Source organism: Manis pentadactyla, chromosome 3, assembly GCF_030020395.1.
Source record: "Manis pentadactyla isolate mManPen7 chromosome 3, mManPen7.hap1, whole genome shotgun sequence".
Lineage (NCBI taxonomy): Eukaryota > Metazoa > Chordata > Mammalia > Pholidota > Manidae > Manis > Manis pentadactyla.
The window spans coordinates 170,435,236-170,461,778 of NC_080021.1; the positions used below are offsets into that span (position 1 = coordinate 170,435,236).

The window sequence follows — 26,543 nt, forward strand, 5'->3', positions numbered from 1 at the left end:
CAATTCTAGCCTATTTCAGTCTTAACTATGTAATCAAATAACTAGAAAGTTACATATATGCTATTTTTTTAGCTGGTTGCAGGAAAACTTTCATAGAAGTGCAGTATAATGTTATAACTTAAATTTTATTTGTAATAGTGGTAAGAGTGTGGTTGCTTCAGCTTTGCCACTGAGAGTTGGAAAATAAGTCGTGTATAAATTCCCCTTCTGTTATTACATTAGCTAACATGACTCTGCTAACTGCCTACTATATTGTATTTAATTAGATGATGATTATTCTTTAATATTATATTTCTCTTTTTCCTTACCTTGTAGGAAGCTCAGGAATAAGTTTGGTTCTCAATTACAAGTAGTTCTCTTACCCTTTCCTCTTTCTCCATTTATACCATTGCTTTAGTTGTAGTTTCAATACTTCTCTGATTTTTATTAAAATTTTCATGTCCATTTGAAAGTAGGTCATCTGAGTAACATATTAATTGTGGTCAAGAATTGCCTGATAGTTCCATAGGTCTAGTGCTGCTTCCCCTCCCTCCCCTTTTTTCCTGTTTCATACTCACTATCATTCTCTTCTTTCTCTGTAGACTTCTCTTGATCATGATGTCAATTATTCATTTCATGGCTTATCCATAATAAATTATTTGTTCCAGACATACTTTGCCTTGTCACCCTTTATACTTTATGGTTCCTCTGAGTTCTATTTACTATTTGAGTTTTAACTCAAGCCAGACCATTAAAAATGTACTCTATCTAGAAAAGTTTTTTGAAACATGTTTCATAAAGCTTAATTTAAAAATGAACTGCAACTGTATATACCTATGGTTTCATTATTTAAAGTAGGTCATAGAGGGTAAATTTTATTAGGAAAATCTTTTAAATTATACAAAATTTTATAAATCTTTGAGGATTTAATTTATCAGCCCTTTTCTAATGGGAGTATGTCTTTAACTTATTGCTTTAATGGTTATGCAATATAATATCAAATTTATCAAAACAGTTATCAGAATATGATAGTTTTGGTTTAAAAATTTCCCAATGTATTATGCTTTTCCACTTAAAAATTAAGTCTGTATTTGTCTTTGTGGATTACTAAATTCAATCAAATACCAAAATTTAAATTATTAAATAACTCTCATGAAAGGGCTCACTATTGTTGTTTGTGTTGTCAGTTCCTGTTAAGTTTAGCTCACATTAATGGGTAAACTCTTCTAAAGCTTAAATCATTTGGTTCAGTGTTCTTGCCTTTTACAGTCTAAAATCTCCAGAATAGATGAGGATGTTCAAGTTTTGTCAGTTGTCCTTTCAAAGGACAGGCTTATAGGTATTTTATAATGGTTTTAGTGTTCACATGATTGAATTTGTCATCAGTGGCAATCTCATTCATGGACTTTAACTAATGTGGTTGGGGAGACTGTATGAGTACATAGAGATTATTAGCATGATGAGGTAGTTTATAATGTGTCAAATGGATAGCATACACAAGACGGAAATTTAGAAATGACACGAATTACTGTGATGTTAGGGAAAGCTTCATTGAAGAGGTGAAAATTGGATTTTGAAGGAGGATAAGACTTAGATAAGAATGGAAAAATGGTCTATGACTTGTGTATTGGTCATATTTATGCATCTGTTTTTATGCTGCTTGATTGGTCAGGCATATTTTTATATGCCCTGATAATTCTAATAGAAAATACAAATTAAAATTATATTGAGGTGCTATTTATACCTACTGTACTTATAAAAAATTACCACCCTTGTGAGTGAAGTGTTGGTGCAAATGTGAAACTAGGAGAATTCTTTAAATGCATATAGCCTATTATGTAGCAGTTTCACCTCTAAGTATATATAATCTAGAACAATGTTTTTCAAATTTTAATCTGATCCCCCCACTGAAAAAAAATACATTTTACTTAATGACCCAGTGTATGTACACATGACATGAAAGTGTCATGTAATAATAGTTGTCCTTTTTATATACAGTACCGGCAAACATACAGCAAAGTGCGTATCAAATACAAATTACAATTGCTTAAATGAAATAGAAATCCAAAATTAAACACTGCAAAAAAAAATTAGAGATATTTTATTTAATATAGTGATTGCTTCCTTCGTAAGTTTATTATGAGTATAGTTTATAGTTTTTTGCTAATGATTTGTGCATATCACTTGATATTTTCTATTGTATTCTCTTCCACTTTTTAAAAGTACTGATTGTGATGACTGAATTGATTTAGTGATTTAGGGTTTTCTATTGAGCATATTCCTTAATATGAAAAGAGTATGTTAGTATCACAGTGTATCTGCTTCTCGGTTGACAACAGGCAGATGGGGTCTGGGGGGAAAATCCCATTGAGAATGACTTGGAGACTTTAAAAAAGTGTGTAAGGCCAGATAATGGGTGTTTAATAAATATTGGTTGAAAACTGGTTGGGTTGAGAACAACTGAGGAAGTTTAGGAGAGAAAGAGAGTTTCAAGATAAAGATTTCAGTTTTAACATGTTAGTTTAGGGTGCCAACCGATAATCCAAGTGGAGATGTTGTGTAGAAAGTTGGAAATGTGGGATTGGTCATTGGGAGAGAGTCAGAGCTGGATTATGGATTGGGTAGTCTTTTAGACATAGATGAGCCCAGAAGCCAAGAGAGTGAGGAAATTTTCTGAGAGAAAAGCTATGAAGTGAGAAGAGGGAAACTAAGAGTTGAGTAATGAATACATTCTCCAGTTAGGTATCTTTTTGTTATCTCTGGCAGATGAGAAAAATATTGAGTTAAAATTTATGGCAGTTTTAATGTTCTGATTTTTCTTTCTAAGTAGCAAGATACTTTTTGTACCAAAACAAACTTACTGTATTTCATTCTTTAAAATTATTTATGCCTTCACAAAACCGTAATTGTTCCTCTAAAAAATGTTTTCTTCCAAATGATACTTAGTTAAGTAAGAGGGTAATTCTTACCTTAGTTACATAAGTATTTTCTTTAATTAGAATGTTTTGTAAAATTTTGTTTCTCTCCCGTTACACACATGAATCCCAAAAGTTTGCTTTCTGAGTGTGACTTAAATTTGGTAGCCAGTTTTATGTGTTCTCCATCTTAACTAATAAATAGATTCCATACTTGCACTGTTTACTTGAAAATCTATGAGCATGTCACAGGTAATGAGAATTATGATAATAGACGTTATTATGAAAGCTAATTAACCCTAACATTATTAATCAAAATCTTAAAGTTTTAAAATAAAATAATGTTTTCTTAGAAATACCAACTCAACAGTGATTTTGTTTTGTTTTGTTTTGTTTTTGTATAGAGAGAATCAGGACTAAAACAGGAAATAAATGACCTTGTAAAACGGAAGATTGCAGTAGATGAAGAAAATGCTTTCTTAAGGAAAGAATTCAGTGACTTGCAGAAGAAATTTAAAGAAAAAAGTCAAGAAATTAAAGTGTGTTGGCTTGTACACATTTTTAAGTACTATTGCTTTGAAGTCCTACGTTAAACTTTGTCAGCCTTTGTGGCACAGAAAGTGACAAGCGTGGAAGAAAAATTGCCTTAGGCCCTGCTGTACCATACAGTTTTCTCACATGCAGAAACTCTGAGAAAGATGCTTTAAAGCTAAGACTTTCAAGCTTTACAACTTTCAGATAAATAGTTAATGATGGAAATGGAGCTAAGAAAGTAGGAGTGTGAATATGTGGCTTCTTGTAATTAGATTCTGATGGGACTGGCATTATTAATTGATAAAACCCAGGTCTGGGAGGATATGTCTGTGTGGGTCTCAAAAATAGCTGGGGACAGCATCAAAGGCAGCTTGATCAATTAATGGGCTCTTTGCAAATGTGTACTCATCAAAGCTGTCATCCAGTGAAAAAATATGACCCATCCACCTGCATGAAAAGAGGCCAATAAAAGTATACAGGTGACCTTGGCCATCAAATATAGAAGAAGCTGCTGTGAGGGTAAAACTGCGCAGTTTATATTTGCTGATTAGTTCTCATGTTTTTTTTTTTTTGTTTATTTATCGGCCCTCGTGGTACTGTTCTACAGGACACTAAGGAATGTGTACAGAATAAGGAAGAGCAAAACAGACTGGTTATAAAAAATCTGGAGGAGGAAAATGAGAAATTAAGTACCCGCTGCACTGACCTGCTAAATGACCTGGAGAAACTGAGGAAACAGGAAGCACTTTGGAGGAAAGAAAAATACAGCATTGATGCAAAAATAAAGGTATGCAATGAGAATGGAATCCATGTTTTTATTTTATATATAACTTCTCATAGGAAGTTTATTACATGTGATGATTTTCTTTAAATAACAAGTTATATATTCAAATTCACCAGTGGGGACTAGCATTAATTTATATTCCTTCACTTAAGACCCACAGCTTTTTAAAAATTGATGTTGCAAAGCAGGAAACTGACTTCAAATAGTTATCTAAAATGTAATCATTAAAAAATAAAAGCATTTTGAAATAAAACATGTTTTGAAAAAACATTTAGAATTAGAATTCATTGCAATATAGTTTTAAGACTATTTTCTAGGTATTTTAAAAAATAAAATGTAGGAAAAAGGCACAGAACAGTTAAGAAATTCTCATTTGTTTCAAAGATGTACTTTTCTTTGGCTTAAGAGATGTATAGTAAATTTTTATTTTTATAGAAAATAGAAGGTAAAATCAATCTTTATAATATGCTTATATTCTTTTTGATCAGTATTATTTAAAATAAACTTTTTTTATGGCTTTCTCTTTGTCTTGGGGACGTTTCTGTTCATTTTTTTCCACCATTAAATTTCAGGTTGCTCTTTTACCATAGTATACGTGTATATAGTTACTAAAATATAGTAAGTAAGGATGTGTATGTGTGTGTGGGTGTGTGTGGGTACATGTGATTATTTAAGTTAGAGGAGAATGGCTGTGTCTTCCTGAGTGTGTGAATCAACTCATTGCAGATATTTAAGGCAGTATATTAAATCTGTTTGTATACAATCAGTGAGTGACTGAGCCATTGAGAGAAATGAATTCTGGTGCGTTTTTTCTTAGTTTTTGTATCAGTTTCTACTTCTATACAACTTTTAAGCAGTTTGGTAGTGTGATAAGGGTAAGTAGTACTTGCTTGTGTTAATTCACAGCTACATGATTGATGGTAGTTTTAATTTCCCTATTTGCCTTTCAAATAGTACATTCTGTTATTTGCTGTGATTTTAGTTCCGTGATTTTTTTTCTGTTGGGATATTTGTCTTTTCTTCCTTATTTGTAGACAATTTTATTTATTCTGATTTATTCTGGATAGTAATAATTTGTTATATATATATATATACAGATACCTTCTGTGAATCTTGAATAAGGTGAATTTGACTTTCAAATTTTGTGAATTTCATAGAGTCAATTTTATTATTTTCTTTAATGTTTTGCTTAGGAATCCTATATGCTGAAGTTTTCCTTACCCCACAGTTTTTATTATAGGATCATTTTATTAAGTTTACTGAAAAATTATCCTAGAAGCAGATTGGAACCACACTTAATTTATGAATTAATTTTGGGAGAATTGTGATTATACTTATCGTGAATGTAGAATAAGACTTTGTGACTTTTTAAAAATGGTATTGTCCACTTTTATTAGATTTACTCCTAGGTATTAGTATTATTTTAAAAACGTTGTATTGTGGTAAATATTATTTTTAATTGATTATTTTTGGAATATAGGAATGTTACTGATTAATTTTATCCTGAGCATCAGCAGATTTTTCCCAACTGTCTTACTAGCTTTAAGAGTTTGTATAATTTCTGGATCTTTTAAAGTTATGTAATTACATTGTTGGTCAAGAGAAAGCCTTTCCTCTTTCTTTCCTTTCTAAAATACTATTTGGCATGTGATTCACATACCTTACATTTAACCCATTTTAAGTATACAATTCAATGGGTTTTAATTTGTGCAGAGTTGTACAACTATTGCCACAGTTACTTGTAGAGTATTTTCATCATCCTGAAAAGAAGCCCTGTAACCTCCAGCAATCACTCCTCCTTTACTCTTAGCTACACAGCCCTAGATAACCACTAATCTGCTTTCTTTCTGAATAGATTTATCTATTCTAAACATTTCATGTAAATGAAATCAAGATATAAGGTCTTTAGAGACTGTCTTCTTCCACTTAGAATAATGTTTTCAGGGTTTATCCATGTTATAGCGTTTATCAGTACTTCATTCCCTTTTGCTGTTGAATAACAAATGTAGGAGATATCCTTCATTTTATTTATTTACCACCAGTAGAGAGAGATTTGTATTATGAATAATACTGCGATGAACCATTGTATACAAGATTTCCAGGCCTCAGTTCTGTTCCTTTGATCTGTACATTCATCCTTATGCCTATGCCACACTCTTTTTGGTTATTGTAGATTTGTAGTAAGGTTTGTAAATTTATTCTCCTTTTTCAAGATTGGCTATTCTAGGTCTTTTGTAGTTCCACATGCATTTTAGAATCAACTTTTCTATTTCTTATAAAAATAAAGGAAGCTGAGATTATTCTGATAGAGATTTCATTAAATCAGAAGAATTCTGGCAGTGTTACCATCTTAAAAATACTGTATCTTCTGATCCATTCACATGGAATGTTTCATTTGTTTCGATCTTCAATTTTTTCAACAATGTTTTATAGTTTTCAGAGTATAACTTTGCACTTCTTTGGGTGCATATATTCCTAAATATTCAATTCTTTATGCAATTCTACATGAAATTGTTTCTAAATTTCTTTTTTTTGATGACTCATCCTAATGTATAGATACACAATTAATTTTTTATACTGTCCTTGTGTCCTGTAACCTTTCTGAATGGGTTGATTCCTTGGGATTTTCTAATTACAAGATCATATCATCTGCAAGTAGAAGTAGTTTTACGTCTTCCTTTCCAACCTGATGCCTTTTTATCCTACTTTATTGCCTATTGCTTTGGCTAGAACCTTTAGTACAAAGTTGAATAGAAAAAGAGAGTGGACATCTGTGACTTGTTTCTGATCTAAGGGGGGGAAGTACTTACTCTTTCACCCTTAAGTATGATATTAGCTCTGAGTTCTTTGTTGATATTCTTTATTAGATTGAGAAAGTTCACTTCCTTGCCTAGTTGTTGAATATTTTTCATCATGAAGGAGTGTTGGATTTTGGCAAATGTTTTTTCTGTGTCTATTGAAATGAGCATGTGATTTTTGTCTTTCATTCTGTTGGTTATGGTGTATTACATTACTTGATTTTTAGATGTTAAACCAATGTTACATTGCGGGGATAGGTTTATCTTTTATCTGGTTTGGTATCAGGATACTGCTGGACTTAAAGAAGGGGTTGGGAAGTCTTTCTTTCTCTTACGCATTTTCGAGGAGGTTGACAAGTTTTGGTAATAATTCTTTTAAAATGTTTAGTAGAATTCACCTGTGAAGCTATCTGGTACTGGACTTTTCTGTGTAGGAAGGTTTTGGTAACTAACTCATCCTCTTCACTTTTTATACATACCTTGAGATCTTCTATTTCTTTTTGAGTCAATTTTGGCAATTTGTGTATTTCTAGGAATTTGTCCATTTCATTTTAATCTAATTGGTTGATGTACAATTGTTGATAGGATTCTCTAATAATCAGAGTCAACTTTTGTTTTAGTTGGTTCTTTCTATTGTTTTGGTCTTCCCATTTACAAAAATTTCCACACTAGTCTTTATAATTTCCGTTCTTCTTCCCTTTTTGGATTTACTTTTCTATACTTCTGTTTCTTCAAGTTAAAAAATTAGATTATTGATTTGGGATATGTCTTATTTTTTAATATAGGCATTTACAGCTATAAATTTCTTTCTGAGCACTGTCTTTGCTGCATCCTGTAAGTTTTGGTATGTTGTGTTTTTATTTTCATTCATTTCTGAATATTTTCCAATTCTTTTATGATTTCTTCTTTGACCTTTTGGTTAAGAGTGTATTGTTTAATTTCCATGTATTTTTTTATTTTTCGGTTTTCCTTCTGTGATTGTTCCAGCTCCATTCCACTGTGTTTGGAAAAGATACTTTGTATAATTTTAATGTTTTAAAATATATTGATAATTGTTTTGTGGCCAAAAATGTGCTCTAATAATGGGAATGTTCCATGTGTACTTGAGCAAAATGTGTATGCTGCTTTTGGGGGTAGAGTGTTCCATATGTGTATGTCAGGTCTACTTGGTTTATAATGTTGTTCAGACCCTCTGTATTCTTATTGACCTTCTGTCTAAATGTTCTGTTCATTATTTAAAGTGTAGTATTGAATTATCCTACTGTTATTGTAGAATTATTTTTCCCTTCAATTCTAATTGTTTGTTATATAATATTTTAGGTCTCTGTAGTTTTCTGCATGTATATTTATAGTTGTTTTATCTTCTTAATGAATTGACTCTTTAGTCAATATATAATGCTCTCCTTTGTCTCTTGTAACAGTTTTTGACCTAAATTATAACTTGGCCAATATTATTATATACATCCCTGGTCTCTTTTGGTTATTATTTTCATAGAATATATTTTCCCATCTTTTCATTTTCAGTCTTTTGTGTCTTTAGATCTAAAGTAAGTTTCTTTTAATTGACATAAGGTTATGTAATGTTTTCTTTATGCATTCTGTCGATCTCTGCCTTTTGATTGGAGAGTTTAACCCATGTACATTTAAATTAGTTACTAGTAAGGAGTGACTAACTTCTGCCATTATATTATTTATCTGCTGTACATCTGATTTATATTTTCTGTCCCTCATTTCCTCTATTACTGTTTCCCTTTGTGTTTAGCTGATTTTTATAGTGGCATATTTTTATTCCCTTCTCATGCTTTTGTTTATATTTTCTTTGTAGTTATCATGGAGATTACATTTATTATCCTAAACTTATGACAAAATAACTAGAATTGATAACTTATCTTCAATAGCATATAAAAACTCTTCTAATTGCTCTCTCTCCACTTTATGATGTTGTTGTCATAAATTATATAAATACAGTGTACCCTGTAACATACATTTATAGTTTTTTTATGTGTTTGTTTCTGAAATCATATGGAAAATGAAAAGTAGAGCTAAAAACCAAATATACAGTCATACAGGTTTATATTTGCCCATGTACTTACCTTTCCTGGAATCTTTATTTTTTATACAATTTTGAATTACTATCTTGCATCCTTTCATTTCAATCTGAAAGACTTCCATTAGCATTTCTTGTAGGTCAGATCTGGTAATGAAGTTGTTCAACTTTTCTTTATCTGTGAATGTCTTAATTACACTCTAAATTTTGAAGGACAATTTTACTGGGTATAGAATACAGTCTTGACAGTTCTTTTCTTTCAGCACCTTAAATATGTCATTCACTGTCTTCTGGCCTCCATGGTTTCTAATGAGAAATCAGCTTTTAATCTCATTAAGGATTACTTGTATATTAGTCAATTTCTCTTATTCCTTTAAAGGTTTCCTTTGTTTTTGGCTGAATTTCAAAAGCTTGGTTATAATGTATCTCAATGTGGGTCTCTTTCTGTTGATCTTACTTGGAGTTTGTTGAGGTCTTTGGATTTGTGGGTGCATGTATTTCATCAAAATTGGAAAGAATGCTTAGGCATTATTCTTTCATATATACCAATGATCTTTTGCCCAGGCAGCTGTTGTTTCATAGTTTACCTTGTGGTATTTTTGAGCCACACCCTCTACTTTTCCAGTCTTCATTCACACTTAGGTCAAATAGAGATAATTACGTTGTATCACTCTTTCAGATAGCCAAATAAATTAGAAGAGATACACAGAATAATTTGCTACTCAAGTCTGTTCTGCTTCCTCCAAACCAGGGACCAGGATCCCCTACCCTACTGACTATGTGGGCTACTGCCAGTTAAAAAGTACCACTGCTTTAAGATGGCCAGTGTGCTGGAGATGGTGGGGGGAAAAGGGGAAGTAAAAACTCCACACATATTTCATCCCATTTTCAAGTTGCTTTTTCTTGGTTCAGCATTTGCCTGGTTCTGTAAACCTTTGAATGCTTTCCAGAGTTTTCCTAATACAGTTCTAACAGTTTCAGTGTTGCTGCTGTAGTTGGACTTTCTGCCTTCTTTTTTTATATATATTTATTTTTATTAAGATATCATTGATACATAATCTTATAAAAGTTTCACATGAACAACATTGTGGTTACTACATTCACTCATATTATCAAGTTCCCCCCTACACACTTCATTACACTCACTGTCTGTCAGCATACTGAGATGCTGTAGAGTCAATACTTGTCATCTATGTGCTATACTGCCTTCCTGTGCCCCCCCTACATTATGGGTGCGGATCATAATACTCCTTAATGCCCTTCTCCCTCCCTTCCCGCCTGCCCTCCCCATCCCCTTTCCCTTTTTAACCACTAGTACCTTATTGGACTCTGTGAGTCTGCTGCTGATGTGTTGCTCCTTCACTTTTGCTTTGTTGTTAAACTCCACAAATGAGTGAAATCATTTGGTACTTGTCTTTCTCTGCCTGGCTTATTTCACTGAGCACAATACCCTCTAGTTCCATTCGTGTTGTTGCAAATGGTAGGATTTGTTTTCTTCTTATGGCTGAATAATATTCCGTTGTGTATATGTACCATATCTTCTTTATCCACTTATTTACTAATGGGTACTTAGGTTGCTTCCATGTCTTGGCTATTGTAAATAGTGCTGCAGTAAGCATAGGGGTGCATATGTCTTTTTGAATCTGTGATCTTGTTTTCTTTGGGCAAATTCCTAGGAGTGGAATTCCTGGGTCAGAGGTATTTCTATATTTAGTTTTTTGAGGAACCTCCATATTGCTTTCCACAGTGGTCGAACTAATTTCCATTCCCACCAATAGTGTAGGAGGGTTCCGCTTACTCTGCATCCTTGCCCACATTTGTTGTTGCTTGTCTTTTGGATCTTGGCCATCCTAACTGGTGTGAGGTGATACCTCGTTGTGGTTTTAATTTGTATTTCCTTAATGATTAGGGATGTGGAGCATCTTTTCATGTGCCTGTTGGCCATCTGAATTTCTTCATGGAGAAGTGTCTTCAGATACTCTGCCCATTTATTCTTCAGGATATTTGCTTTTTGGGTGTTTAGGCATGTGAGTTCTTTATGTATTTTGGATGTTAACCCCTTATTGGATATGTCATTTACAAATATATTCTCCCATTATGTAGGATGCCCTTTTGTTCTGCTGATAGTATCCGTTGTTGTACAGAAGTTTTTGGTTTGATGTAGTCGCACTTGTTCATTTTTACTTTGGTTTCCCTTGCCCGAGGAGATGTGTTCAGGAAAAAGTTGCTCATATTTATATTCAAGAGATTTTTGCCTATGTTTTTTTCTAGGAGGTTTATGATTTCATGGCATACATTAAGGTCTTTGATCTGTTTTGAGTATACTATAGTGTATGGAGTTATACAGGAATCCAGTTTCATTCTCTTGTCATGTGGCTGTCCAGTTTTGCTAACACCAGTTGTTGAAGAGGCTGTCATTTCCCCATTGTATATCCATGGCTCCTCTATTATATATTAATTGGCCTTATGTATGTGTGTTTATATCTGGCCTCTCTATTCTGTTCCATTGATCTATGGGTCTGTTCTTGTGCCAGTACCAAATTATCTTGATTACTATGGCTTTGTAGTTGAGTTTAAAGTTGGGAAGCATAATCACCCCCACTTTATTCTTCCTTCTCAATATTGCTTTGTCTATTCAGGGTCTTTTGTGTTTCCATATGAATTTTAGAACTATTTGTTCCAGTTTGTTGAAGAATGCTGTTGGTATTTTGATAGAGATTGCATTGAATCTGTAGATTGCTTTAGCAGGATGGCCATTTTGACAATATTAGTTCTTCCTGTCCATGAGCATGGGATGAGTTTCCATTTATTGATATCTTCTTTAATTTCTCTCATGAGTGTCTTGTAGTTTTCAGAGTTTAGGTCTTTCACTTCCTTGGTTAGGTTTATTCCTAGGTATTTTATTCTTTTTGATGCAATTGTGAATGGAATTGTTTTTCCTGATTTCTCTTTCTGCTGTTCATCATTAGTATATAGAAATGCAACATATTTCTGTGTATTTTGTATCCTGAAACTTTGCTGAATTCAGTTATTAATTCTGGTAATTTTGGGGATGGATTCTTTAGGGTTTTTTATGTACTGTATCATGTCGTCTGCAAACAGTAACAGTTTAACTTCTTCCTTACCAATCTGGATGCCTTTTGTTCTTTGTGTTGTCTGATTGCCGTGGCTAGGACCTCCAGTACTATGTTGAATGAAAGTTTAGAGAATGGGTATCCTTGTCTTGTTTCCAATCAGAGAGGAAAAGCTTTCATTTTTATGCTGTTAAGTATGATGTTGGTTGCAGGTTTGTCATATATGACTTTTATTATGTTGAGGTACTTGCCCTCTGTACCCAATTTTTTGAGCGTTTTTATCATGAATAGATGTTGAATTTTGTTACATGCCTATTTAGCATCTGGTCATGTGCAGTTGGTCATGTGATTTTTGTCCTTTTTGTTGATGTGGTGGATGATGTTGATGCATATTCGAATATTGTACCATCCTTGCATACCTGCAGTAAGTCTCACTTGATCATAATGGATGATCTTTTTGGTGTATTTTTGAATTCTGTTTGCTTAGTATTTTGTTGAGTAATTTTGCATCTCTGTTTACCAGGGATATTGGTCTGTAATTTTCTTTTTCTGTGTGTCTTTGCCTAGTTTTGGTATTAGAGTGATGCTGGCTTCTTAGAATGAGTTTGGAAGTATTCCCTCCTCTTTTCTTTTTTGGAAAACTTTAAGGAGGATAAGTATTAGATCTCTAAATTTTTTATAAAATTCAGCTGTGAAGCCATCTGTTCCAGGGGTGTTGTCCTTAGGTAGTTTTTTTATTACTGATTCAATTTCATTGCTGGTAATTGGTTTGTTCAGATTTTCTGTTTCTTCCTGGGTTATTCTTGGAAGGTTGTATTTTTCTAGAAAGTTTTCCATTTCTTCTAGATTATCCAATTTGTTGGCATGTAATTTTTCATAATATTCTCTCATAATTCTTTGTATTTCTGTGATGTCCATAGTTTTTCCTTTCTCATTTTTGATTCTGTTGTGTGTAGACTTTCTTTTTTTTTTTGGTAAGTCTGGCTAGTGGTTTATCTTGTTTATTTTCTCAATAACCTTTTGGTTTCATTAATTCTGTCTAGTGTTTTATCTTCTTGATTTTATTTATTTCTTCTCTGATCTTTATTATGACCTTCCTTCTATTGACTTTGGACCTTATTTATTCTTCTTTTTCCAGTTTCATTAGTTGTGATTTTAAAGTGTTCATTTAGGATTGTTCTTCTTTAAATAGCCCTGTATTGCTGTATACTTTCCTTTTAGAACTGCCTTCTTCCTGTCACACAGAAGTTGGGGCATTGTGCAGTTGTTTTCATTTGTCGCCATGTATTGCTTGATCTCTGTTTAAAGTTGGTCTTTGATCCATTGATTATTTAGGAGCATGTTGTTAAGCCTCCATGCATTTTATGGGCTTTTTTGTTTTCTTTGCACAATTTCTAGTTTCTTAATTTTGTGGTGTGAGAAGCTGGTTGGTATAATTTCAATCCTTCTGAATTTACTGAGGCTCTTTTTGTGACCTAGTTTGTGCTCTTTTCTGGAAAATGTTCCATGTGCATTTGAGAAGAATGTGTATACTGTAGCTTTTTGTTGGATGGTCTGTAGATTGTGTTATGTCCATCTTTTCTAGTGTACTGTTCAGTTCACCCATCACCTTACTTCTTTTCCGAACAGATTAATCTGTCTTTTGGAGTAAATAGTGTTTTGAAGTCTCCTAAAATGAAGGTATTGCATTCTATATCCCCCTTTAATTCTGTTAGTATTTGTTGTACATATTTAGGTGGTCCTATGCTGGGTTCATAGATATTTAGAATGGTTGTACTCTCTTGTTGGACTGACCCTTTTATCAATACATAATGTCCTTCTTTGGCTCTTGTTACTTTCTTTGTTTTGAAGTCTATTTTGCCTGATACAAGTATTGTAACTCCTGCTTTTTCTCCCCATTGTTTGTATGAAATATATTTTTCCATCCCTTCACTTTTAGTCTGTGTAGGTCTTTAGGTTTGAAGTGAGTCTCTCGTAGACATCATATTGATGGGTCCTGCATTTTTATGCCTCTACGTCTTTTGGCAGGCTTTAGATTCGTGGTTACTAAAGGTTCAAGGTCAGCTTTAGTATCTAACAGTGTAACTTAACTCGCTTACTACTCTATTATAAATACAATCTGTAGGTTCTTTTCTCCCTGCCTTTTCTTCCTCCTCCACTCTTTAGATGTTAGTTTTCATATTCTTTACTCTTTGTTAATCCCTTGAGTGACTTTGTGGTAGCTGATTTAATTTTGCATTTGCTTAGTAGTTAATTGGCCTTCTTCCTTTACTGTGGTTTTATTTTCTCTGGTAACAGCTATTTAGCCTTAGGAACACTTCCTTCTATAGCAGTCCCTTTAAAATACATGGTAGATCCATTTTATGTGACGTAAATTCCCTCAACTTTTGCTTATCTGGAAATTGTTTAATCCCTCCTTCCCGTTTAAATTATAATCTTGCTTAGTAGAGTATTCTTAGTATGAGACCCTTCTGTTTCATTGTATTAAATATATCGTGCTTCCTCCTTCTGGCCTATAATGTTTCTGCTGACAAGCCTGACGATAGTCTGCTGGGTTTTCCTTTGTAGGTGATTTTCTCTTTCTTTGGCTGCTTTTAATACTCTATCCTTGTCCATCTTGATCTTTACCATTTTAATTGTTACATGTCTTGGTGTCTTCCTCCTTGTGTCCCTTGTGTTGGGAGATCTGTGCACCTCCATGGCCTGAGAGACTATTTCCTTCCCCAGATTGGGGAAGTTTTCAACAATTACCTCCTCAGAGACTCTTTTTATCCCCTTTTCTCTCTTCTTCTTGTACCCCTATAATGCAAATATCATTCCATTTGGATTGGTCATAGAATTGTCTTATTTTTCTCCCATTCCTAGGCATCTTTTTCTCTCTCTCTGCCTCAACTTCTTTGTTTTACTGTTCTATAATTTCTACTCCATTTACTGTCTCCTCTACCTCTTATAGTATACTTTTAAATCCCTCCATTGTACATTTCATTTCAGATACTGTACTTTTCAAAGTTTCTCATTCTTGAGTTCATCCCTTAGATCTTGAATATTTTTCTGTAGCTCTGTTAGCATGTTTATGATTTTTATTTTGAAACCTTTATCACGAGACATGGTGATTCAGTTTCAGTGAGCCCTCTTTCTGGTGTTTGAGGGATTTTGGATTCAAGAAGGTTCTTCTACCTTTTCATAATCCTACTGAATAATGTGGAATAATAGCTTTATGTAGTTGGGGTCCTCTAGTGCCCAGAACTGTACTTTCTGGAGCTGCCCAGCACCTGGACCTCTGGTGGGTGATACAGGTGAGTGGCAGTGTTGCCTGCTGGAAGGAAAGAGCTCTTTACTGCTTCTTGGTTGCATTTCCTGCCTCCACAGACAGGCCAGTGAGCTGAGTGCACAGGGAGAAGCTGCTGCGATATGCCCTTGTAGCTGCTGTGGGTGGGGATGCCTTCTGATTGGCCTAGTGAGATGGCGGGGTCATCAAGTTTGCAAGCAGGTGCTGTCCAGAAGGAAGGATCATCAGTTTGTGTATTGCGGTGGGTGGCTTGGCGTTGCATTGCCATGTAAGAGGATTGGATCACCTGACATTCTCTAATGTTCCCAACCTATTAGGCTGAGCATGCTGGAATGATTTTGTCCACCTGTCCTTCCTCCTGAGCAGCAAGCTCTGTGTTATCCTTGCCCCTTTAGCCACCCTCTCACTGTTGGGAAGTCTTTCAAATCATCTGCCTTTCTCTTTTGTTCTGGAACATCTGGTTATGGATACTTGTTCTCCACAAGTGGCTGGAATCCCAGTTTCTCCGAGTATTCCACCTGTCTTTGCTTTCCAACCCCTCTAATTCCCAGAGCACCATGCAATATGGGTCTCTGCTCCCAGAGTAGATCTCCAAGACTGGGTATTAGTAGTACTGGGCTTCTACTCCCTCCCTACTGTGTTTCTCTTCTTCCCTCTGATGAGCTGTGTTGGTGGGAGGGCTCAAGTCCCGCTGGGTTGTAGCTTTGCTACTTTACCCTTTGCCGTGAGATCTTCTCTTTTCCTAGATGTAGGCCGGTTCTTACAATCTTTTTTCTAGTCACCATTTAGGATTAGTTGTATTTGTTGTATATTCATATTGTTTGTGGTTTGGAAAGAGATTTCTGCTTCACCTCTCATGCCATCATTTTTTTCCCAATCCCTCACATAATTGCCTTCATTTTTAAATGGTAGCTTTACTGGATATAGGATTCTGTGTTTGTGGTTTTTTTTATTTTGAGCACTTTGAATATGTTATCTTACTGTCTGTAACGTTTATTGTTTCTGAAGAAAAGTCAGTTGTTAATCTTATTGAGGTCTCATATATGATGAGTCATATTTCTCTTGTAGGTTCTAAGATTTTCTTTTCGGTTTTCAGCATTTTTACTATGATGTATATACTTTAGAATCTTTGTGTATACTATTTGGAGTTTGTTGCATTTCTTGGATATGTAGATTAATGTTTTTCATCATGGGGTAAATTTCAACTAGTATTTATTCAAATATTTTTTCTGTTCTTTATTCTTTTCCCTGTCCTGGAAGTCCCATTTTGCTTATGTTGTTGCATTTAGTATTGTCCCACATTTTTTTGAAACTGTTAATTTTCATTATTCGTTTTTCTACATTTACCTTCACTTTGTTGTTTTTATTCCAGTCAGTTCATATTAAATGTTGAGCTTCTGTGCTGGATTTATGTTTTTTGTAAAAATGATATATCATTTTACTGGTATTTTCTCCCCCTGCCACCACCATTTTTTTTTTTAGATGTACTTTTTATAGTATGGTTCACTTTAGTTATTTACATATGTTCATAATGGCTATTTTTAAGTCTTTATGCAGTCTGGCTTATTGACCCTCTTTCTCTCTATTTGAATTTTTGTCTCCGTATGGATGACACTTTACTGTTTGTTTACATGTTGTAATTGTTTGTTGAAGAATGGACATTCAAAATTATATGTAGTAGTAGTTTTGGATACTAATTTCTTTTTGCTCCATCCCCACGGCCTGTTGATGTTTGCTTTTTTGTTTAATCATTTGGCTGGACTATGTTTAGTGAAGTTTACTTCTTTTGCAGTGTACCTTGATATTACTTTTCAGAAAGCACAGGCTTGGACAGGTGCACATTCACCCTGGTATCATATTGATTTTCACAAGGTTTTCTTTTGCTATCTCTTCTCTTGATTTCTCTGTTAATATGTCTGTCACTGTTGATATCACACTCAGCTATCATCCTCCACAAAAATTGCTGACTTATTTTTTCTATTAATTCTGACAGTGAGTTCTGGGTGGGACACAAATTACTCAACAGTGTTGTCTAATTTAGGCCTCTTTGGAGGGTTTTTTTTTTTAACTGGTAAAATATAGATAACATGAAATTTACAGTCTTTACCATTTTAAAATGTACAGTTCAGTATTTTTAAGTATATTCACATTGCTGTGCATCCAATTTGAAGAACTGTTTTTCATTTTCCAAAAGTGAAACTATACTAATTAAATGACTCTCCCCATTTCACCCTACTCCCAGCCCTGGCATCCACCATTCTACTTTCTGTTTTTGTGAGTTTGTGTACTTCAGATACCACAGTAAGTGGAAATATACAGTATTTTTATTAGTTGTAACTGGCTTATTTGGTTTACCATTATGAGCTCAAGGTCCAAATATGTTGTTGTACATGGCAAAATATCCTTTTGTTTATTGAGTAAAACACATAACATAAAATTTGTCATCTTAACCATTTTTTAAGTGTACAGTTCAATAACATTAAGTATATTTACATTACTGTTGAGATCTCCAGAACTCTTGACTTGCAGAACTGCAACTCCATGTTCATTAATAACAACTGTGTTTCTCCATCCCTCTGGCCCTTGCTAACCATCATTGTACTTGTGTATCTATGACTTTGGCTCTTTAGATATCTCATATATATGGAGTCATATGGTAATTGTGCTTTTTGACTATTTTATTTCATTTAGCATAATGTACTCAAACTTCATTCATGTTGTAGAACATGATAGGATTTATTTTATTTTTAAGGTTGCCTTGTGTTCCATTATACGTATACCACATCTTGCCTATCTAACATTTGGGTTGCTTCCACCTCTTGGCTATTATGAATAGTGCTACTATGAATATGACTGTGGATATATCTCTTGAATACCCTGGTTTCCATTTTTTAAAAATATATATCCAGAAGTGAGATTATGGGATTGTATGGTAACTCTATTTTTAATGTTTTGAGAAGTCACTGTACTGTTTTCCATAGAGGTTACACCTTTTTACAGTGTTACCAACAGTGCACAAGTTCAAGTTTCTCTATATCCTAGCCAACACTTCTATTTTCTTCCTTCTCCCATCCCTCCTTCCCTCCCTTCCTTTATTCCTTCCTTCTTTCCTCTTTCTCTTTTTTCTTCCACCCACCCACCTACCTACCTGATATTATCCTTTTTGTAATAAATAAGAATTTAAGAAATATTCACAGGGGTATTTTGACTGAAATCCAATACACACACACACACACACACACACACACAAAGAATTTAAGAAATATTCACAGGGGTATTTTGACTGAAATCCAATACACACACACACACACACACACACACACACACACACACACACACATATATATTTAAATATCACAGTCTCTATTACAGAGTGAGTATATTATGTAAGAGCATGTCTAGAGTATATTTTTAGTGCTTGGTGTTCTCTTTTGGAACTAATGAACATACAGTGTTTATGTGGACATACTCTAGTTTTAGATATAACATTTATTTAATCCTTTATAAAAATAATTCAAATTAATTTAGATTTTTCAGAAAATATAACATCAATTTTTAAGCTGTTTCAAAAGGAGAAAACATTTATTTAGAGAATTATCAGGAGGAAAAGTCCAACTTTGAACTTTATGTGAAATTTTACCATCATCGAGATCCCAGCATGATCTGGATTTCAAACATTGTAAAATTATTTTGGTATCTTTTCAGAACTCTCCTTACTTTTCTGAGTGCACCTGTGTGTTTGCATTTAAAATAGAAGAAATAATGGAACAATTGCTATTTGTCATGATTAATATTTAAGTGCATGAACTCATTTTTAATGTAATTAACAACTTTTAAATTGTACAATAATTTTTTATTGTACCTTTAGTAAGTAAATTTTTATGTAGATTATCAAATTTATTTGCTTCAAATTCTTAACTTTCACATCAGGAAGCCATGATCCTTTTTGAGGTTCTAAAATAACCTATGACTGTTATACAGGTTATTATTTGTACTAAAATTTATAAAATTAAGTGAAAACAAAAAAAGAAAAATTGAAACATGACTAATTTTTCATCGTCATTTTGTAAACCAGTTAAATTTAAGAGACTATTTTTAAAAATGTATTTGATATTTATTATATTTGATTGTGATATAAGTGCTTTAATTTTAGGCCTTTGAAGACAGCTTAATCAAAGCAAGGGAAGAAATTGAAGTATCAGAGAGTAAATATAATGCTCTATCATTACAGTTGAATAATAAACAAACTGAACTTATCCAGAAGGATATGGATATTACACTGATCAGGCAAGTATATTCAGTTTTTAATTTACCAGTATAGAAATGTCATTAGTTATTCAGAATGCATCATTTATATTTATTATTAATACTCAAAATAACAACAGATGTCTAATATGGGTGCATATGTTTGTGGGAGAATCCGAGGTTGTGCTGGATTGGGAAGAGCATGATAAAGAGTAGCTTTCTTTTCGTTTTTAACATAGATAATGCATTCATTCATTGTTTCCTTCTAAAATTTCTAGCCATGTGTTATGTAATATTTATTACTCTTGTAGTGAACAGCAAATGAGGAACCCAATTTTGACATTTTATTATGTTTTAAATAGTTTTAGTTTGTGAAATATTCTTTCTGTATCAAAATATTTAATCTTTAAGTACTAGTCATAAAGTGAGGTTACTTGAAAATTTTGTTTTTCAGTGTTTTGAAAGATTTTAAACTACCTATTAATTTACTTTATAATGACCTTTATCAGAAAATTGTTAGGATAATTCATAAATATATAAATATATATACACACATGCATATATGTGATAATATATATACATATATACACACATATACATATACCTAATGGTAGAGTGCGAACATAACTTTTAAATATACTGGGACACCAGATAATTCATTTAACTTGGTTTATTGCAATCTTCACTGTATTATGTTGGTCTGGAACCAAACACTAATGTGTATGAAGTATGACTGTATGTGTGTTTTTTCCTTATTCTATTTAAAATAAATCATATGTAGTTAATTGTGTATGTTAATAATCACAATTTCATCCTCTGGTGCTATTACTATATAATATGTAATATTACATTGCATAGAAATGTCATAATTTTAACAAATGTACAATTAATTATGTAATTATATGTGTGTAGTGTACTTATTTATATAATAGGTATTTATATATAATTTAGTGTATTGTGAAAGCTTGTTTATATATATATCGGCAGGATTTTTGCTTGGGTGATAGTTAATGTATACATGTTAATCTGTTACCCAAGCAAAAATTCATTGTGCCGCATTTAAAAAATCTTCTTAGCATAGGGGTGAGGAAAAGTATAAACTTCATAGATGATAGTCTGGTTGGCGTATCCATTAATGGTGTGATTTTTTTTTTAAGCCAATAATTTGATGAAGTCAGAAAAGTAATTCTAAATACTAATATTACCTTAGAATTGGAAGAACTCTTAAAATTATCATTTATTCTTATCTTCTCAATAAGATCATACAGTTTTTAGTCTTTGCTTGATAGCTTGATACTTTCAGTTTTATAAGTTTCTCAGTACTTTTCAAGACTATCTTTTCATTTTATATTGTGCAAATTTCAACATTGTTTCATATTGAAATTTGCCTCTTTATAATATCTGTCTCTTTATGTTGATTCCTGTCTAGAGAATCTCAGAGACAATCTAATATCTGTTCTGGTAACACAGACCTTCAAATAGAAGATAAATTTATTAGTAACTTCTTTTTCATTATTTCTCATAATTTTTCACATATATATTTCACAGATGTTATATTATTTTGTGTTACCTTTGTTAATGTGTTCCATGTTGTTAATTTCTTTATCATCCATATACTCCTTAAAATATAGCACCTATAACTATACAAAATATTCTAACAAATGACCTCTCCTTTTAAAGTGTGGTGGAGCTGAACTATTGGATGGAACATGAGATCCATTCTAGGATACAGTGCAGTGTTACGTGGAAAGGATTTGAATAGTTATGGTTTCTACTAAATTTTGCCTCTGCATTTGTATATTTGAATTAAGTGTATTGCAAGTACTCTAAATTGGAGTAAATGAGACAGTGATAGCTACAGATGGACATATTCTTACATAATGGTAAAAGAATGGACCATGTGTAACTTTCTTATTTAGATATACTTTTCCTTATAAATTAATGATGGAATTGACTTAGCTTTTTATATTTATGGGTTTATTTCTTTGGACTTCATAATCACTTGCATGTTTATTGAATATTGAATTCAACATTCAGTCACCCACTGTACTATGAAATATTGTTGTGAACTACCACAAATGATTTTTGTCCTGGGTTAAAGTATAAGCAAGTATGTATATATATAATAATGTATATGCCTTTAATATGTACAGAACATCTGAATATATACCTAGAACTTATATAAAAACACTGATCAATTAAGTTACCTAACTAAAAATTATGCCTGAATAGGTTATGGTAGAATCAGTTACATGGAAGTTAGGCTAAGTGATTCGATTGAGCTGGGAGTTTTTCTTAGAAGTTAGTCATGAATCTCCTACACAGAAGTCTCCTATTTTTAATTTTATTAAAAAATAAAGTCAAGACAGTGCAGTCACAGTTTTGGTTAGGAATATTGTCAAAGTCAGAATCCTGAGATTGGATTAATACATTTGTATTCCTGGTGTTTGCAGGCATTTAGCAGTAGCAAGTGTAAATTATTCCTGGAGGATAGTAAAACAATTCTACCCTCGAATTATATCTATAGTTTTGCAAACTAATGTCTAGCACATAGTGAGAAATATCCAATTTGTAGTAAGTCAAGAAGAAAAACTGAAGTACATAAGAATGGAAATGATGGAAAAAGACCTGATTATTTGCCTGCAATATGATTAATCACATAGAAAATTCAAAATAACAGAGAAAGATTATTTAAATTGCTAAGTATGTTTAGCCACACTTGATAGATATGATGTCAGTGTATAAAATTCAACTGCATTTTTATGCCAGCAAAACATTAGAAAGGGGACTTAAAAACAATATAATTTAGTATATGACTGAAAATATGAAGAATTAAATTATGAAATATGTATATTATGTCTATAAAGGGAACTATGAAACATTGAGAGAAATAAAAGGTCTAATACATGCAGGGATATACCAAGTCCATTGTTTTGATGACTCAGTATGATAAAGATGTCAATCCTCTCCAAATAGGTACTAAGATTTAGAGTAATACAGAGGATCAACAACAGGTAACCATTACTACCCTTGACCAGAAGGGGAAAGGAGAGAAGCTCTTTCCAGATCTCTCTGAGATGTAAAGTCCTGGTAGAGAAGATGACTATTAAGAGAAATATTAGACAGAAGAACAGAGATACTGTCAAATGTGACTCAGGAGGGAGCTAGGGAAAGAAATATCTTGATTTCTCTCACCTTTACCTTCTAATCACTGACTGGCACTTCCAAATAATTAAATTCATTTAGACCCAGAGAATAAGGAGTCAGTATAAGGCAATCTATAGATGTTGGCCTCTTAGGCTAGAGTACTAGAAAGTAAGGAAATGAGGAGGATAAGAGGAGAATATGGGGCTCATTCTCCATTACTGTTCTTTTTCAGAGCTTTCCTGGCATTTATTGCTTATTAATTTTTCTATATAAACTTTAGAGTAAACTTGCTTATTTGTTTTTGGTACTTTATTAAAGTATCAAATTTACAAGTAAACCTTAGGAGAACTGACTCTTTATGATGCCAGTATTCCTGTCCTAGAGTATAGTATGCCACCCGTTTGCTTCAGTACCTTTGTGTCCTTACAGAATGTTTTGTTGCTTATATGGGTTTTGACATTTTTTGTTAAAGTTACTCCTAGCTTTTTCCTGTTTTTTGTTGCTATTTAAAAATGGAACCTTTCCTTCTCATATAGTTCCCAACTTATTTTCCTTTTATTGCTTATAAGTTTTGCTCTACATATTTTGATGTGCTATGATTTGCCAAGGTGTTCATAGCTCACAATTCATATAATTGTGAATTATACGTTTTTACTTTTTTTCTCTATAATTTTTTTGCCTTGAGTTCTTTTTCCTCTGAAGGAAAAGAACTTTACCTTTATCTGATAACAAAATACATACATAATTATTCTGGTATAATGATACATATGCATTATGAGAAAAAAAATGCAGTGCAGTAAAGCAGAAAGAAGATAGAGGAAAAAATTACACTTAAAATATAACCCTAGAGAAATAATAGCCATTACAATTTTGTGAGAATAATTCTACATTTTTCTCAATCCATTTTTATAGATTGGAGATTAGCTAGAAGTTTTTAAATAAAAGAGACTGTATTGAACATATTCTTTTAATAAGTAATAACTTTAGTTTTTTTAATGTAATGGAACAATGAGACACTGATGTGAAATCGAGGGAATTTTTACTTCTCAAATAATTTTTTCTTCTCCATAAAAATCATTAACTCTTTCTCCCTATAAAACCAGGAAAGAAACAGCATGGAAAAACTTGGCAGCTGATGTTATGTTGTTTCTTTTATTTTTAACTTTTTAAAATTTATTTTTAATAAGGTATCATTGATATACAATCTTAATGAAGGTTTCACATGAACAACATTGTGGTTACTACATTCACTCATATTAAGTCCCCCACACACTTCCTGCTGCAGTCACTGTCCATCAGCATAGTAAGATGCTATAGAGTCACTACTTGTCTTTGTGCCACACTGCCTTCCAGGTGACCACCTTACATTATGTATGCTAATCCTATGCCCCTTAATCCCCTTCTCCCTCCTTCCCCACTCCCTTCCCACCCCCTTCCCTGTGGTAACTGCTAGACCCCCTTGGAATCTGTGCATCTGCTGCTGCTTTGTTCCTTCAGTTTTGCTTTGTTGTTGTACTCCAAAAATGAGTGAAACCATTTGGTCCTTGTCTTTCTCCCTTTGGCTTATTTCCCTGAGCATGATAACCTCTAGCTCCATTGTATGTTACTTTTTTAAAAACCTGTATTTCATCTTTAGTTGGTTGTGACATCCTATTATGTATACTTTGGAAAATAGCCCATACATTCAACCATTTTAACTCCTCACTTTGCATCTCAAGATTTATAGCATTTTTCTCTTCTTGTATAACCACAGTGCCCAAAGATGTTTATAGGCTTAATTCTATATATTGCTTCAATGCTCATCACTAAAGTTTTACTCTTGATGTGTTCATTTCTGTACTCTATTTATCGTCCATTTCAAAGGTCCTATTTTACTATGGCCTTCCCTGTTGTTAGAGTATGCTTTCTCTCCCACTGGCACCAGATTTAGCCATTTGAGTTCTTTTGGCTTGTGGAACAAGAATGAAAGTGACATATGCCATTTCCTAATGTTTTTGAAGGAGTCACTACTTGATTTGCCTTTGTTTTTGTCCTCTGCCACCCCAGTGTCATATTCCTAATACAGTCTGCTGGTTCAGTTTGGTTTTCAGAGTAGAGGAAAGCCACATGCATGAGAGCAAGCAGTAAATCTTTGTTTCTATAGGTCATGAAGTATTTTTTAGCTGCAGAATAACCTAGAGAAGCTCTCTGAAATCGCCTGTCAGTCATTGCTATCAAGCTTGATGTCTAAAGGGATATTCTAATTTATCCCATGGCCCACTCAGTCCGTTAGATAACATCACTGTAACTGAAAAATCATTGGATTTATCTGCTGTCAACAGTACATATTTCTAACAGAACTTAACATTATTCTTGAGATGGGAAGACACACTATTGGTTCTTGGCATCCTCTCAGCTCATGCCACAATTTCCTTTATTACTTTCCATTTGTTTCTAGAGTAACTTTTCCAATTTGAACCTATCAAGTAATTTATTTTCCATGACTCCGATTTTCCTTACAACTGTTCTCATTATGGTTATGGATTTTAATGCTATTATGGCATCGTAATGCTTTTTAACAGCACTTTTTTTTTGTCATTGGAATTTTAATTATATACTTTTCTGTTGAGGTAAAAAATTGAAGTTCACTTTGAAATACACAAAATGTACAACCCCAAGTATAGATAGAGCTCAATACATTTTTATATATGAATACATATGTATACCACTCAGATTAAGATATAAAAATCTATGGCCCTTCAGAAGTTTTGCTCAACTTGCCCCCTATTAGAGTTTACCATTATTACAATTTTTAATTACAATCCATTCCTTCCTTCCTTTCTTCCTTCCTTCCTTCCTTCCTTCCTTCCTTCCTTCCTTCCTTCCTTCCTTTCTTCCTTCCTTCCTTCCTTCCTTCCTTCCTTCCTTCCTTCCTTCCTTCCTTCCTTCCTTCCTTCCTTTCTTCCTTCCTCCCTTCCTTTCTTCCTTCCTTCCTTCCTCCCTCCCTCCCTCCCTTCTCTCCCCCTTCCTTCCTCCCTCTCTCTCTCTCTCTCTCTTTCTCTCTCTCTCCCCCTCTCTCTTTCTTTCTTTCTGTCTTCCTTTCATTTGTACTTAAACAACAGACATTTCTGGAGTCTGGAGGCTAGAAGTCTGAGATCAGTGTGTGAACAGAGATAGTTCCTCCTAAGGGCTGTGAGGGAAAATGAGGTCAAGGTCTCTCCCCAAACTTTTGCTGGTTGCCAGGTATCTTTTTTTTTTTAATTGAAGCATTCTTGATATGGAAACATGTTGGTTTCAAATATACAACACAGTGGTTCAAAGTTACCCATATTGTTAAATCCTCACCCTCACTAGTGTGGTTAGAATCTGTCAGCATAGAGAGATGGTAATGTGCTGTACAACCATCCCCATGACCAACTTATATTATGATTAGAATTTTTGTGCTCCTTTATCCCCCTTGCTCCCTCACCCACCCATCCCAACCCCTTCTCCATGGTAACCACTAGTCACCTCACAGTGTCTGTAAATCTACGCTTTTGTTCATTTTGTTTTGCCTTGTTTATATATTCCACAAATAAGTGAAATCGTGTGATATTTGTCTTTCTCTACCTGGCTTAATTCACTGACCGTAATACCCTCTAGATCCATCTATGTTGTTGAAAATGGCAGGATTTCCTTTTTATAGCTGAATAATATTCCATTGTGTATATGTACCACATCTTCTTTATCTGTTCATCTATTGATAGACACAT

General features: G+C 33.3%; 1 protein-coding gene across 4 annotated transcripts in view; it reads left to right on the plus strand.

The window, feature by feature from the left end:
* The window catches only part of CNTLN (centlein), a 305,405-nt gene that overhangs the window by 71,592 nt on the left and 207,270 nt on the right, over positions 1-26,543 (plus strand). For all 4 annotated transcript variants that reach the window (XM_057498718.1, XM_057498720.1, XM_057498721.1 and 1 more), the window contains 3 exons: positions 3,299-3,433; positions 4,036-4,215; positions 19,574-19,711. In XM_057498718.1, coding sequence (XP_057354701.1) covers positions 3,299-3,433; positions 4,036-4,215; positions 19,574-19,711 — 453 coding nt within the window. The remainder of the gene's footprint in view (positions 1-3,298; positions 3,434-4,035; positions 4,216-19,573; positions 19,712-26,543) is intronic.